Source organism: Theropithecus gelada, chromosome 1 (assembly GCF_003255815.1).
Source record: "Theropithecus gelada isolate Dixy chromosome 1, Tgel_1.0, whole genome shotgun sequence".
Lineage (NCBI taxonomy): Eukaryota > Metazoa > Chordata > Mammalia > Primates > Cercopithecidae > Theropithecus > Theropithecus gelada.
In genome coordinates, this window is record NC_037668.1 from 1,873,859 (window position 1) to 1,886,655 (window position 12,797).

The window sequence follows — 12,797 nt, forward strand, 5'->3', positions numbered from 1 at the left end:
TAAAAATTGTCTAAGTTTAGGATTATAGAGCCCTTGGTCATTTGTATGATTTGGAGAAAAAAGTTCCCTCTTGGAATGTAAATGGGAGACTTGGCACCACTAAATTAGTTCCATGGCATTTTATTATAAGCAAGTGAAGGAGGAGAGACATCTATTGTGGCTGGATTCTGAATCTGTTCCAACTCATAAGTTCTGTGTAAGAGCTTGGCACTGATAGCCAGCTAGAAAGGGAAATTAGAATTGTGGTATTCCTTTTTATGCAGCCAGCTCTCTGTGTCTGGGCTGCACCGTGGATTTCACTAATAAATATTTTGCCAGATCACAATAGTAGACTTTGTATAGAAAGAGGTTGAGTCATGGAATGAAGTTGAAGTATCTTTTTTGTCAAGGATATTATCTTGAGTGTTAACATAGTTTTAGAGAATTTGTAATGAATACTTATATAAAGCTATTACATGTTATCCTATTTTACCTCTTTTACATATACTTATTTATAAAACCTAGATTCAGAATTTTTTTTTTTTTTTGAGACGGAGTCTCGCTTTGTCACCCAGGCTGGAGTGCAGTGGCGCGATCTCCGCTCACTGCATGCTCCACCTCCCACGTTCACACCATTCTCCTGCCTCAGCCTCCTGAGTAGCTGGGACTACAGGTGCCCGCCATGACACCTGGCTAATTTTTTGTATTTGTAGTAGAGACGGGGTTTCACTGTGTTAGCCAGGATGGTCTCGATCTCCTGACCTCGTGATCCACCCACCTCGGCCTCCCAAAGTGCTTGGATTATAGGAGTGAGCCACCGTGCCCAGCCCAGAATGTATTTTTTTAAATGTACTTTTGCGGGGCCTGGTGAGCACTTGTTATCTGTATTTCTCTTTGTACTTTTAAGCATTAAGGTTTTTTCTCCAATATTATTGTTTTCCTACTTTTCACATCATCATTCTAGCTTAAATTGTTACAAGAAGAAATTAAATGATATAGTCAGGCTGTGCATAAGGACAGAGATACATTCTGAAACATGCATCATTAGGTGATTTGTCATTGTGTGAACATCATAGACTATGCATACACAGAATTAGATGGTATAGCCTACTACACACCTAAGCTTTGTGGTATAGCCTGTTGCCCCTAGACTATGAACCTGTACAGCATGTTATTGTACTAAATACTGTAGGCAATTGTAACGTAATGGTAAGTATTTGTGTATCTCAACATCTCTAAACATATAAAAGGGTAATACGGCCCATGATGTCACTAGGGACTAGGAGTGTTTCAGCTCCATTATAATCTTACAGGATCACTAGCATACATTTATGGAGTCTGTTGTTGACCAAAACATTGTTATGCAGCGCATGACTATATTTGAAAACTTTCTTATTCTTTCAGTGAGAACTTGACTTTAGAAACGTTTCAGGATTCTTGCCTACCTTTTAATAACATATTTTAGTTGCAGGTATTGAGAGCTTAAATAATTCTACCAGTGGTCAACAAAAGTAGATTATAATTGCTTTTTTTCATCATTCATTCAGAAAGCTCTGAATCCTCTAACTACATGTGCTTACATTATAGAGATTTTCATAACAGTTGATCTAAGTTTGCCTCTTTACATTAGTGATAGTATTTGGTTTTCTAGATCATTAATGATTCACTTATATTGGTGCCATCTGCTCATCAGTTTTCTAGCCTGGAATCAGCAAAGAATATAGTTTTGAAGCAGTCTTTTAATTATTTCCCTGAACAAATTAATTTTTTTGGAGGTATTTACAATTTGTTTTTGGTTTAGATTAAAAAAACCCCCAAACCTCCCCAACTCTTCTGTTTATTGAAAGAAAACGGAAAGTATTCTTACTCACTATAGTTATCTTAATTTTAGTAAATCAAACGCCATTCTCTAATGTCCTGTCAAATGGTTAAACACACATGACCTATTAAGTTTAATTGTCTGAGGACTTTTGGTATAGTTTGGTTTTGGTATTATACAGTACACAGTTAATTTAGTATTACATTTCAGGAATTTTTCTTTACTAAAAACATTTCCTGTTCCTATTGTTTTAATTTTTTAAATTGGCCTTCACAGTTTAATTCTGTAGAATTAAACCTACTTTTGTGTCTGGGCACAGTGGCTCACGCCTGTAATCCCAGCACTTTGGGAGACCAAGGCAGGCGAATCACCTGAGGTCAGGAGTTTGAGACCAGCCTGGCCAACATGGTGAAAACCCATCTCTACTAAAAATACAAAAAATTAGCTCGGCGTAGTGGTGAGCATCTGTAATCCCAGCTGTTCAGGAGGCTGAAGCAGGAGAATCACTTGAACCTGGAAGATGGAGGTTACAGTGAGCCGAGATCACACCACTGCATTACAGCCCGGGTGACAGAGTGAGACTCCGTCTCAAAAAAAAAAACAACAAAAAGAAAAGAAAACAAAACAAAAACCTACTTTTGTTAATGTATATAGACTCTATACTTTAATTGTCCTATGTTGGATTCGTATTTTTTCTTATTATTTATTTCTTTTTTTTAAGAGATGGGTATCTCATTCTGTCACTCAGGCTGGAGTACAGCGGCACCCTGCAGCCTTGACCTCTTGGGTTCAAGTGATCCTCCTGCTTCACTCAAGGGTAGGAGGATTAGCTAGGACTACAGGCGTGCACCACCATGCTTAGTTAATTTTTAAAATATTTTGTAAAGACAGGGGTCTCTTTATGTTGCCCAGGCTGGTCTTGAACTCCTGGCCTCAAGTGATCTTCCTGCCTTGGCCTCCCAAAGTATTGGGATTACAGTCATGAGCCACCATGCCTGGCTTCTTATCTTTTCTATGATACTGAAGATCTGATTCTGTTTTGCCACTTTAGTAACTAGTAACAGGTTTAGAATAGGAACTAATTTAGTCTGTTGATTTGCTATGCACATGGTTGGCTTCACCAAGTAAAAGTAAGTGTGTCTTTTATTTAGTTATCTAAATGATCTGGATAGAATATCCCAGTCTACCTACATTCCAACTCAGCAAGATGTTCTTCGGACGAGAGTGAAGACCACAGGCATTGTAGAAACGCATTTCACCTTCAAAGACCTATACTTCAAGTAAGTCATTAGCCTTTTTGCTAGGTGTGCCAAATACAAGTATCTTTTGTTTTAGTTTACCATCTCTTAATCAGGGCAAAATTCCTCTGGGCAGTATTCCTTGGTTTAGAAACTTAACCTATTTATCAGCATTGTTTGAATATTTTAACTGAATGGGGGCCCAAACATCTCTTGTTTCTCCAAATAGCATCAAATGTTTGTGTTCATTTAGAGGAATTTAAATTCAAAAATAAATTGTAACTTGCCTCCCCGTAAAATTTTTCCTGTGATAACTGGTTTGTTTTAATTTTATTCTTTTCAGCTGCTTGTTAGACTCACCAAAACAGATATTGAATGTTTAATAGGGTAACAATATTGAACTTATGAAAACCAGTTTTTTTGGTTAGTTACATGGTTTTGTTTTGCCATTTTGATATTAAAATAGAAATGCTTTTCTCCCCAATGTCACTTCTTTTTGGTTTGAATTTCCCTTCCAGTTGAATGGAATGGAGCAAGTATTATCATGGCTCTTGAAGTAATTTGTGCATAGTGTCATGTACAATTAAGTTCTTAGTACAGTGCAGAAATATGGGGATAGAGGTATTTTGGGTTGGTAAGATGACATTTAAACAGTGATTTTTTTTGGTTTGTTTTTAAAATTTTATTTTTTAGAGACAGGGTCTTACTCTGTCATCTTATCTGGAGTGGAGTGGTGTGATCATGGCTCACTGCAGCCTTGACCTCCTGGGCTCAAGTGATCCTTCTGCCTCAGCCTTCCAAGTTGCTGGGACTGTAGGCTCATGCCACTGTGCCTGGCTAATGTTTACCAAAAAAAAAATATGTAGAGACAGAATCTCTCTTTATTGCTCAGGCTGGTCTCAAACTCCTGGGCTCAGGTGATTCTCCCGCCTTAGCCTCTCAAAGTGCTGGGATTGCAGGTGTGAGCCACCATGCCCAGTCCAACTGTGATAGTTTTAGAGAGAGAAAATTCTAGTATTCTAATACAAATAACTTTCTCATTAGCATTAGTAATTCTTTTTTTTTTTTTTTTTTGAGACAGAGTCTTGCTCTGTCACCAGGCTGGAGTGCAGTGGTGCGATCTTGGCTCATTGCAACCTCTGCCTCCCGGGTTCAAGTAATTCTCTTGCCTTAGCCTCCTGAGTAGCTGGGAGTACAGGCGCATGCCACCATGCCCGGCTAATTTTTTTTTTTTTTTTTTTTTTTACTTTTAGTAGAGATGGGCTTTTACCGTGTTAGCCAGGATGGTCTCTATCTCCTGACCTCGTGATCCGCCCGCCTCAGCTTCCCAAAATGCTGGGATTACAGGTGTGAGCCACCATGCCTGGCAGCATTAGTAATTCTAAAACAAGCCTCAGCTTGTCTCTGTGTTAATGGTCTTTTATAAATATTAGGAATGTTTTTTTGGTTCCCATTTTCTTCTTTTGTGACCTTTGCGATTAGGAGTAAACTTTTCTCCTTCAATATACCATGTGTTCTTTAGTTATGTTATTATGCTTATATGTAGAATGTGATGTTCGGCATTATTGCATACAGATGTAACTACTACCTCAGAGCCTGTCAGGTTTTTTGTCTGAAACCAGCTCTTACACAGGATTTGTGAAATCCACATAGGGTTTACTTATTACTAGATACCAGTCAGGGTCTTGAAATCCTAATACACTAAACTAGATTTTTTCCTGGTGCAGGAAAATAGCAGTTCAGCTCTGAATGCTTTTAGAATAGACTTGCTGCTTGTTGTTAGTACTGATGAATTTATTTAGCAAGAGCAGCAAAGACCACGTGGATTATCACTCATAAGATGATAAGAATGAGATTTCTTTGTATAAGGTTTGTAATCTACTTATAATTAAAAGTTGTGATCATTATTTAGTGTTGGAAACTTTCTTATTGGTGTTGTTATATAGATCAATCTTTAGTTAGGCAAATCCTAACTGTCCTGTCTTTTTATGCCATAATCAATAGCCAGATCTAATTAAGGTGCCACACCTACTTGATTGTTGGCATGTAGTTATCTTGTTATGAAGTACTATCATTTCTTCCTTTTCCTCTTCTCTCTAGGCAAAACTACTATCCATTTATTCAAACATTTATTGAGCATCTACCATATGCAAGGCATTGTGTAATTGCTTACTTGCCTCTCAGTTAATGAGGTAATGTTTATGAAATGTTGATCTCTTAGTGAATGATATTGTAAATGTTAATATGTGCTAAAAGCCCACCTTGGAACTTCACAGTGTTGTATAGACTTTGTAGAGAAAATGGGGGAGTAAATTGAAGTTATTGGTGTGTCTCCCCTTGAGACTTCCATGGTGAAATATATGATGTTAGCCTTCCTAAAACCTGTATTATAACCCTATATTAAAGCCAACTTGTGATTACATCATTTCAGGTGTCATGACCAAAGGTCAAAAAGAATTGTGCAAGATCAACCCAAAGGAAGAGTTGGGTCATAAAGAGATAATTCCTTTCAAGCATACATTGAGAAATCACCAACTGTGTCTTATTTCTTTCAATTTCTGGGCAAAAACATCTCTGGAAATGTAGGCCTCTAGTCACTATTGATCTTATACATTAAACCAGTTCAGCAGAGTTTAGCCTTTAAAAATTTTATCATTTTCTTCAAACACAGATCACAGAGTAACAATTTGCATGTATACGTCATTAGACCTAAGTATCAGCTAAAACACAAAGCAGTGCAGGTCTTCTTTTTACTGTAGGAGGTAGTTGAGGATGCTGTTGATGGAAGTTCAGCAATTGACTCAGAATACCAAGTAAGTCGCCCAGAAGAGAGTATTGGACTAAAACTGATCTGGAGTGGAACATAAAGTTTGTGAACAGTTGAGACTTTGTTTTTATTAATTAGGTTTAAGTAAGACTTGGAGTTTGGAAATGTTGGTCAAGGCTGTTTTTTGGTTATTGGGTTCATAGAATCCTACCATAAAAATATAATTTATTTGTTTTTACAATTTCCAAATTTTTTTTTAAGGTAAGGAAAACAAACTTAGTAGGAAGAAGTTATGGAAGCAGAGTGCACATTGGGCATTTATAGGCAAACCATTTTGAGAGTCAGAACATGGGTGCTGGAGTTAGAGTGCCTAGGTTCAGATCCCCAGTCCCTGTTTGTTAGTAGTGTATCTTTGAGCAAATCATTTAACATTGAATGTGCCTCAATTTCTTTATCTGTATAATTGGGGTAATAATAATAGTACTTATAGGAGTGTTACAAGGGCAAAATGAGTTAAGATGTTTAGTAGTAGTGTCTGGCACCATGGTAAGCACTCAATAAATATGCCATTATTATTATTATCTCAAACTGTATTATTTAGCTCTTTGCTTTTCCTATCTTTTCCCCTCCTTCCTTTAATCCATTTCAGTGCTTATTCTGCTTACTTTTCACACATCTGGTACAAGCTTTGATAGAGAGGAGGCTCAACAGTCTGTCTAAAATTAGAATCTAGATTATTCACAAATTTTATTTTCTCATGTTGTTGTCTTGTACTTTTAGCCAAGGTAATTATTTTGACTGCATTTAATCTATTCCTTGTTTGTCTTCTATTGTAAATGAATTTTTGAATATGTAATAGTGGGAAGTTTCCTAATTATTTCAGTTTAGGGAGAGGTGTATGTGTGACCTTGCTGAATTTGTGCTTTCTTTCCCCTTGCCAGGATGTTTGATGTAGGTGGCCAAAGATCAGAACGAAAAAAGTGGATTCACTGTTTTGAGGGAGTGACAGCAATTATTTTCTGTGTGGCCCTCAGTGATTATGACCTTGTTCTGGCTGAGGACGAGGAGATGGTATGTTGGAGCTTCTGGTAAAAAGCCTGTCTAATGTAACCAGGAAATAGAAAATAACTTATTAGGAAGATTGTCTGCATCCATTTGCTCATTCAGTCAAAACTTAGTATCTTTAATTTTTTTGATCTGTGTCCTGTTACTCTAAAAAAGATGTTATAGGCACATTGAGTATGTGGAAAGGATGTTAGCCAGCCCTTCCTCCTACCTCCTCTCGCCTCAAAATTACACAAATGAGGACTGACACTCAACTTTATCTTATTGGTGTTTGACTTATTTCCATTAATGCCATTCAGTGCTGCAAAACTTGTTGGTTTATCTTTTTCTTTAAGTTAATCCACTTTTACTATTTGCTACTGACCTATCATCCTTTCTTTCTTTTTCAGAACCGAATGCATGAAAGCATGAAACTGTTTGACAGCATTTGTAATAACAAATGGTTTACAGAAACTTCAATCATTCTCTTTCTTAACAAGAAAGACCTGTTTGAGGAAAAAATAAAGAGGAGTCCGTTAACTATCTGTTATCCAGAATACACAGGTAAGAGGTTATGAAAGACTTTGTTGGAGGTACACATCTTACTTAGATCGACACTTTGGTGGCATTCATAAAACTGCCTTTTTTTTTTTTTTTTTAGTGATTGACGGAGAGTATTCAGTGGTAGTGGCATTGGCATTAAGCCTGTGATTAAAACCCCCTAAGTCAAGAGTGCCATATCAGACACAATTGAATTTTCTGTGTTTATTTTAAATTTCTCTCTTCATTTTTTAAGGAAAATAAAAAAGGAGAAAAAGTAAATTTGGGAGCTGGGCATGGTGGCTATAATTCTAGCTACTTGGAAGGTTGAGGCAGGAGGATCATTTGAGCCCAAGAGTTTGAGATCAGCCCAGGCAACATAGTGACACCCTGTCTCACAAAAAATAAAGTAAAACTTGGTATATGTCGAAGAAAATACAAGGGTAAGTTGTAATCATTGTGCCCAAGAAACTGACATGTAGTTGCCGAGGGACATAAATAAATTTATTGTAGTGTAAAATGTGCATTAACAGAAATGGAATAGAAGTGGTTACTTCTGATGGGGTCAGTGTAGTCTTTTTCTAGAGCGGCTAAGAGGATGAAATAGAAATCATCAGGCAGACAGGGGAATAAAAGCATTTTAGAAAAGAGGAATTGCACATATGAAAATATGGAAGTAGGAAAATGGTGTGACCAGTCGTGGAACTCAGAAGGAGTTTGGTATTACTAGAGTTTACAGTGGCAGGGAAGAAGTGGTTGGAGAGATGGTCAGAGATCAACTCATGGAGGGCCTTATATCTCATGCTGAGACAATGATAATCAGTTGAAGGTTTAATATCCTTCCATGATCCATATCATGGGGTACATGATATAGAAGAAACTGTGCTTTAGAAAGATTATGCAATAAATAATAAAGATAGTAGTAGATTTGAATTAGTAAGAACTCAGGATGGAAATAAAAACTCTTGATGGGGATTAAGGGATAGATCTTAGAACCCAAAGGCAAGAATGGACAGGTCTTAGAATGGAATTAGAACTAGGAAATAATTGTGAGGAACCCTGGAAGCACTCTTTATCCCCATCTCTTTTCTCTCCTCTGTGTATCTTTTTTATTATTCTTTCTCTCCTTACCGGCTTTCTCTGCTATTCAGTTTATGTGATAACAGCTTGGTCACAGTTTCTGTATCTCTGTTAAAAAGATCAGACTAGGCCGGGCGTGGTGACTCACACCTGTAATCCCAGCACTTTGGGAGGCTGAGTGGATCATGAGGTCAGGAGATTGAGACCATCCTGGCTAACACAGTGAAACCCCGTCTCTACTAAAAATACAAAAAAAAAAAAAATTAGCTGGGCATGGTGGCGGGCACCTGTAGTCCCAGCTACTCGGGAGACTGAGGCAGGAGAATGGTGTGAACCTGGGAGGCGGAGCTTGCAGTGAGCCGAGATTGCGCCACTGCACTCCAGCCTGGGCGACTGAGCAAGACACCACCTCAAAAACAAAAACAAAAACAAAAAAAAGGTAAGACTAGACTGGGATTGCTTGGCCTTGGTTTCAATTCCAAGGAGAGAGATTCTGGCCATGGTTAAGTCAGGCAGAAATCTGTAGGCCAATCAGTTGAGGTCAGGGGCAGAAATATAACCTGCCAGGGATGGATCACTATGAAACTAGGAGATCAGAGTCAGGTATTTCCAGAGAATAGGAACTCTTATTAGCGGAGACACTGTAAATGCTTTCTATAATAAAGTGAGGCCGGGTGCGGTGGCTCATGCCTGAAATCCCAGCACTTCGGGAGGCCGTGGTGCGTGGATCATGAGGTCAAGAGATCGACACCATCCTGGATAATGTGGTGAAACCCTGTCTCTACTAAAAATAGAAAAATTAGCTGGGCATGGTGGCGCGCACCTGTAATCCCAGCTACTCGGGAGGCTGAGGCGGGAGAATCGCTTGAACCCAGGGGGCGGGGGTTGCAGTGAGCTGAGATTGCACCACTGCACTCCAGCCTGGAGACAGAGTGAGTCTCCATCCGTCAATCAATCAATAAAGTGAAGGGGTAAAGCAGGGTTAAGGAAATGGGAAGAGTCAGAGGTACTCCCAGGTTTCTGTCTTGGATGCTGGTGCTGTGACCTGAATTCATATTTAGGAATGTTGATTTTAAATTATTTATGGAACATCGAAATAATATCTCATGGGCAGTTATATTTGAGGTTGGGGAGAGGTTGGAGTTTGAGATCATCAGTAATGAAAACATGGAAATGGGTGAAATGACCTATGGAGAGAATAATATAGACTGAGGAGAAAAAGGACCACAGATAAAATGAGAGAGAATAGCAGCCTCTATTGGCAGGAGAGAAAGAAAGATATCATAACCAAAAGGAGAGCTTAAAAAGTGAGTTGATTAAATATTTCAGTCAATAGTGTTATCTGCAGATAAGTAAGATAAATACTGAAAAATGGCCTTGGAGTTAACAGTTAGGAGGTCGGTGACCTGCTCTTGAGAGCAGTGTCAATGGAAAGGTGAGTACAGTGAGTTACAGAGTGGAAAGTGAAGAAAGAAGACAAGTGTAGACTACTCTTGAGCAACGTGGTAAAAGGGAGAAATTTAAGAATGTTTATAGGTTGAGGGCTAAGATCCTATAAGCAAAAGAGATGTTGAAAAAACAGATGTAATTGAAGGAGCAAGATTTGCAAGCAGGTGGGAAAAAAGGAATTAAGAGTCTAAGTAGGATAAATGGATAAACAAATTGTGTTATATACATACGATGAATATTATTTACCCAAGAAAAGGAATAATAATAGATGGTACAACTTGTATGAAACTCAAAACACTGTGCTAAGTAAAAGAGGCCGATACTTCTATTATATGATGTATCCAAAATAGGCAAATCCATAGAGACAGAAAGCATATTAGTGGTTATGAGAATTGGGAGAATGGGAAGAAAAGGGAGTGATTACTTAATGGGAATAGGGCATTGAAAAAGTTTTGTCGCTAGAGAGAGGTGGTGATTGCATAACATTGTGAATACACTAAGTGCCACTGAATTGTACACTTTAAAATGGTTAAATATCTGTTATGTTAATTTTCCTCAATTTTTTAAAAGAGTATAGGTAGAGCAATTGATTTTTGAGGAAGAAGTAAGACACCTGTAAGACCAGAAGTACAAATAAGTGCAGATATGTAACATTTTGAGTGAGGTGGTAGGACAAAAAGTTGAGATGTAGTTTAATCCTCATGGCCTCTGTTTTCTTAAGGAAGTTGGAAATGTGGTTACCTGTTCAGAGTAAAGAACAGAGGGAAGTGAGAATCAGGTGAATTTATAGAAAGCAACCAAGTTTTAGGATTGGGGGAGAGAGATGTAAGACAAGTAAAAGAATCGGCATTAATGTTGAAGGCCCAGCTTAGAGTCTTCACACAAAGCAAAGAGCCTTTAATATCGTATCCATTTTCTTTGTTGTTGTTGACTTCCAAGCCTATCCTCCATTGTCTTCGTTCTACGTACAGATTCTTACAGTCCTTATTTGCCAGGTATTAGTATCTGTTCCTAGCAGACAAAATTCACTTTTCACTCATCTGCCTCTAATTTACAGAGGTTGTTTTCCAGATTTTAAGAACCTGCTTCAAGCACCTACAAAGCTGTTTTCCTTCAGTTCTTTAAATATTTTAATTAATATTCTTTTCCTTTCCTTTCTTTTTTTTTTTGAGACAGTGTCTTGCTCTGTCTCCCAGACAGAAATGCAGTGGCATGATCTCGGCTCACTGAAACCTTCGCCTCCCAGATTCAAGTGTTTCTTGTGCCTCAGCTCCACTACAGGTGCCCACCACTAGGCCTAGCTAATGATTTTTTGATTTTTAATAGAGATGGGGTTTCACTGTGTTGGCCAGGCTGGTCTCGAACTCCTGACCTCAAGCGATCCACCTGCCGCAGCCCCAGGTGTGAGCCACCCCACCCAGCTCCTTTTTTCTTAAGCTCCATTTTGTTACCTGGTCTTCTTTATATCTTTGTTATTGATATTTTTGTTATGCTTAATGCTACTGAAAATAGTCTCTAGTTTATTGGAATAATGAATTGTCTTTGTTGCGTTTCCCTGGCTTTATAGCCAGTTTCTAAGGCTACTCTAAAGGTTCCATAAGTAGACAAGATGGTGTAAAAAGCAGGTGATTTAAGGGTATTAATTACAAATGTTGTTGAGACAGCTTTTACTTTTGGTTCCTGCCACCTTTCTTTTTGTAAAAAATAAGAGCTTTATTGATATATAATTCAGAAACCCTAAAATTCACTCTTTTAAAGTGTATTGCTTTTCCTTAAATTATTACCTTAAGGCTTTGAAGCTAAACCTCCTTAAAACTGTGGAATGATTTTGAAAAGAACAATTTACCCTGTTGAATTCCTTTTTTGTTTGTTTTAATACAAACAATCCCATAGCATTTATTGCCATCTTGTAACATAAGGGTAATCAAAACAATATGAATAAATGTTCATATTGGACAAAGGACATCTAAAAGCAAACTGTATCCTTCTCAACAATTTCTCACTTCATTGATCCTTTCTAGTTGGAAACACTTTGTAGCAGAGTAATATTATCTCCTTTTAGCATGATCCGACCCAGTTGTTTTCAAAAATATGGAACGCTTCATGAATTTGCATGTCATCCTTGTGCAGTGGCCATGCTAATCTTCTCTGTATTGTTCCAATTTTAGTACATGTGCTACCGAAGTGAGCACTACCCTGTTGAATTTTTATTCCAAGATCACTCCAAGGAACACAGCCTCTCTCAGACCTTTGAAGCAGTTGTGTTCCCTAGAAATGCACCTTCCTACTTTCCTAGTTTCCCTTTATACTTTCTAGATTTTTTTTAGCTGAAAAGTCTAAATGAAAGGGTAAAGAGAAACAACGTTATGTTTTCTTCAATCTTTGTATGTGATGATTTTATTTTAGTTACCATGAGAGTCTATTCTCATGAAGAACCTAATTATAGAAACATCTAATGATTATAGAAATAGAGAATTCTATTCGTATTTAATTGGGTTATGTTTCCTCTCCATAAGTAAATGGTAATGGTCTGACTTAGTTGAGTTCAGGCAGCTGTTACAATTTGAACTGAGAGTACGGGGTGTCTGTTTTAGGTTCCAATACATATGAAGAGGCAGCTGCCTATATTCAATGCCAGTTTGAAGATCTGAACAGAAGAAAAGATACCAAGGAGATCTACACTCACTTCACCTGTGCCACAGACACGAAGAATGTGCAGTTTGTTTTTGATGCTGTTACAGATGTCATCATTAAAAACAACTTAAAGGAATGTGGACTTTATTGAAAAGCATGGATGTTAGTGAAAGGTAAAGTTTCATACAAGGTAGTTATAGTGCTATAGTGATGTCTGTTAGCTTTGTAAAGTTTTTCTAATTAAGAA

The 12,797-nt window shown here is 37.8% G+C and overlaps 1 protein-coding gene and 1 non-coding gene across 2 annotated transcripts in view; one reads left to right on the plus strand and one right to left on the minus strand.

Moving 5' to 3' along the window:
• Positions 1 to 12,797, plus strand: part of GNAI3 (G protein subunit alpha i3) — a 46,921-nt gene that overhangs the window by 32,914 nt on the left and 1,210 nt on the right. Inside the window, exons 5-8 of the mRNA XM_025387201.1 lie at positions 2,950 to 3,078; positions 6,745 to 6,874; positions 7,258 to 7,411; positions 12,511 to 12,723. Coding sequence (XP_025242986.1) covers positions 2,950 to 3,078; positions 6,745 to 6,874; positions 7,258 to 7,411; positions 12,511 to 12,701 — 604 coding nt within the window. The 3' untranslated portion in view covers positions 12,702 to 12,723. The remainder of the gene's footprint in view (positions 1 to 2,949; positions 3,079 to 6,744; positions 6,875 to 7,257; positions 7,412 to 12,510; positions 12,724 to 12,797) is intronic.
• LOC112615182 lies at positions 12,002 to 12,108 on the minus strand. The gene has a single exon (XR_003117298.1). It is a non-coding gene; the product is annotated as a U6 spliceosomal RNA (small nuclear RNA).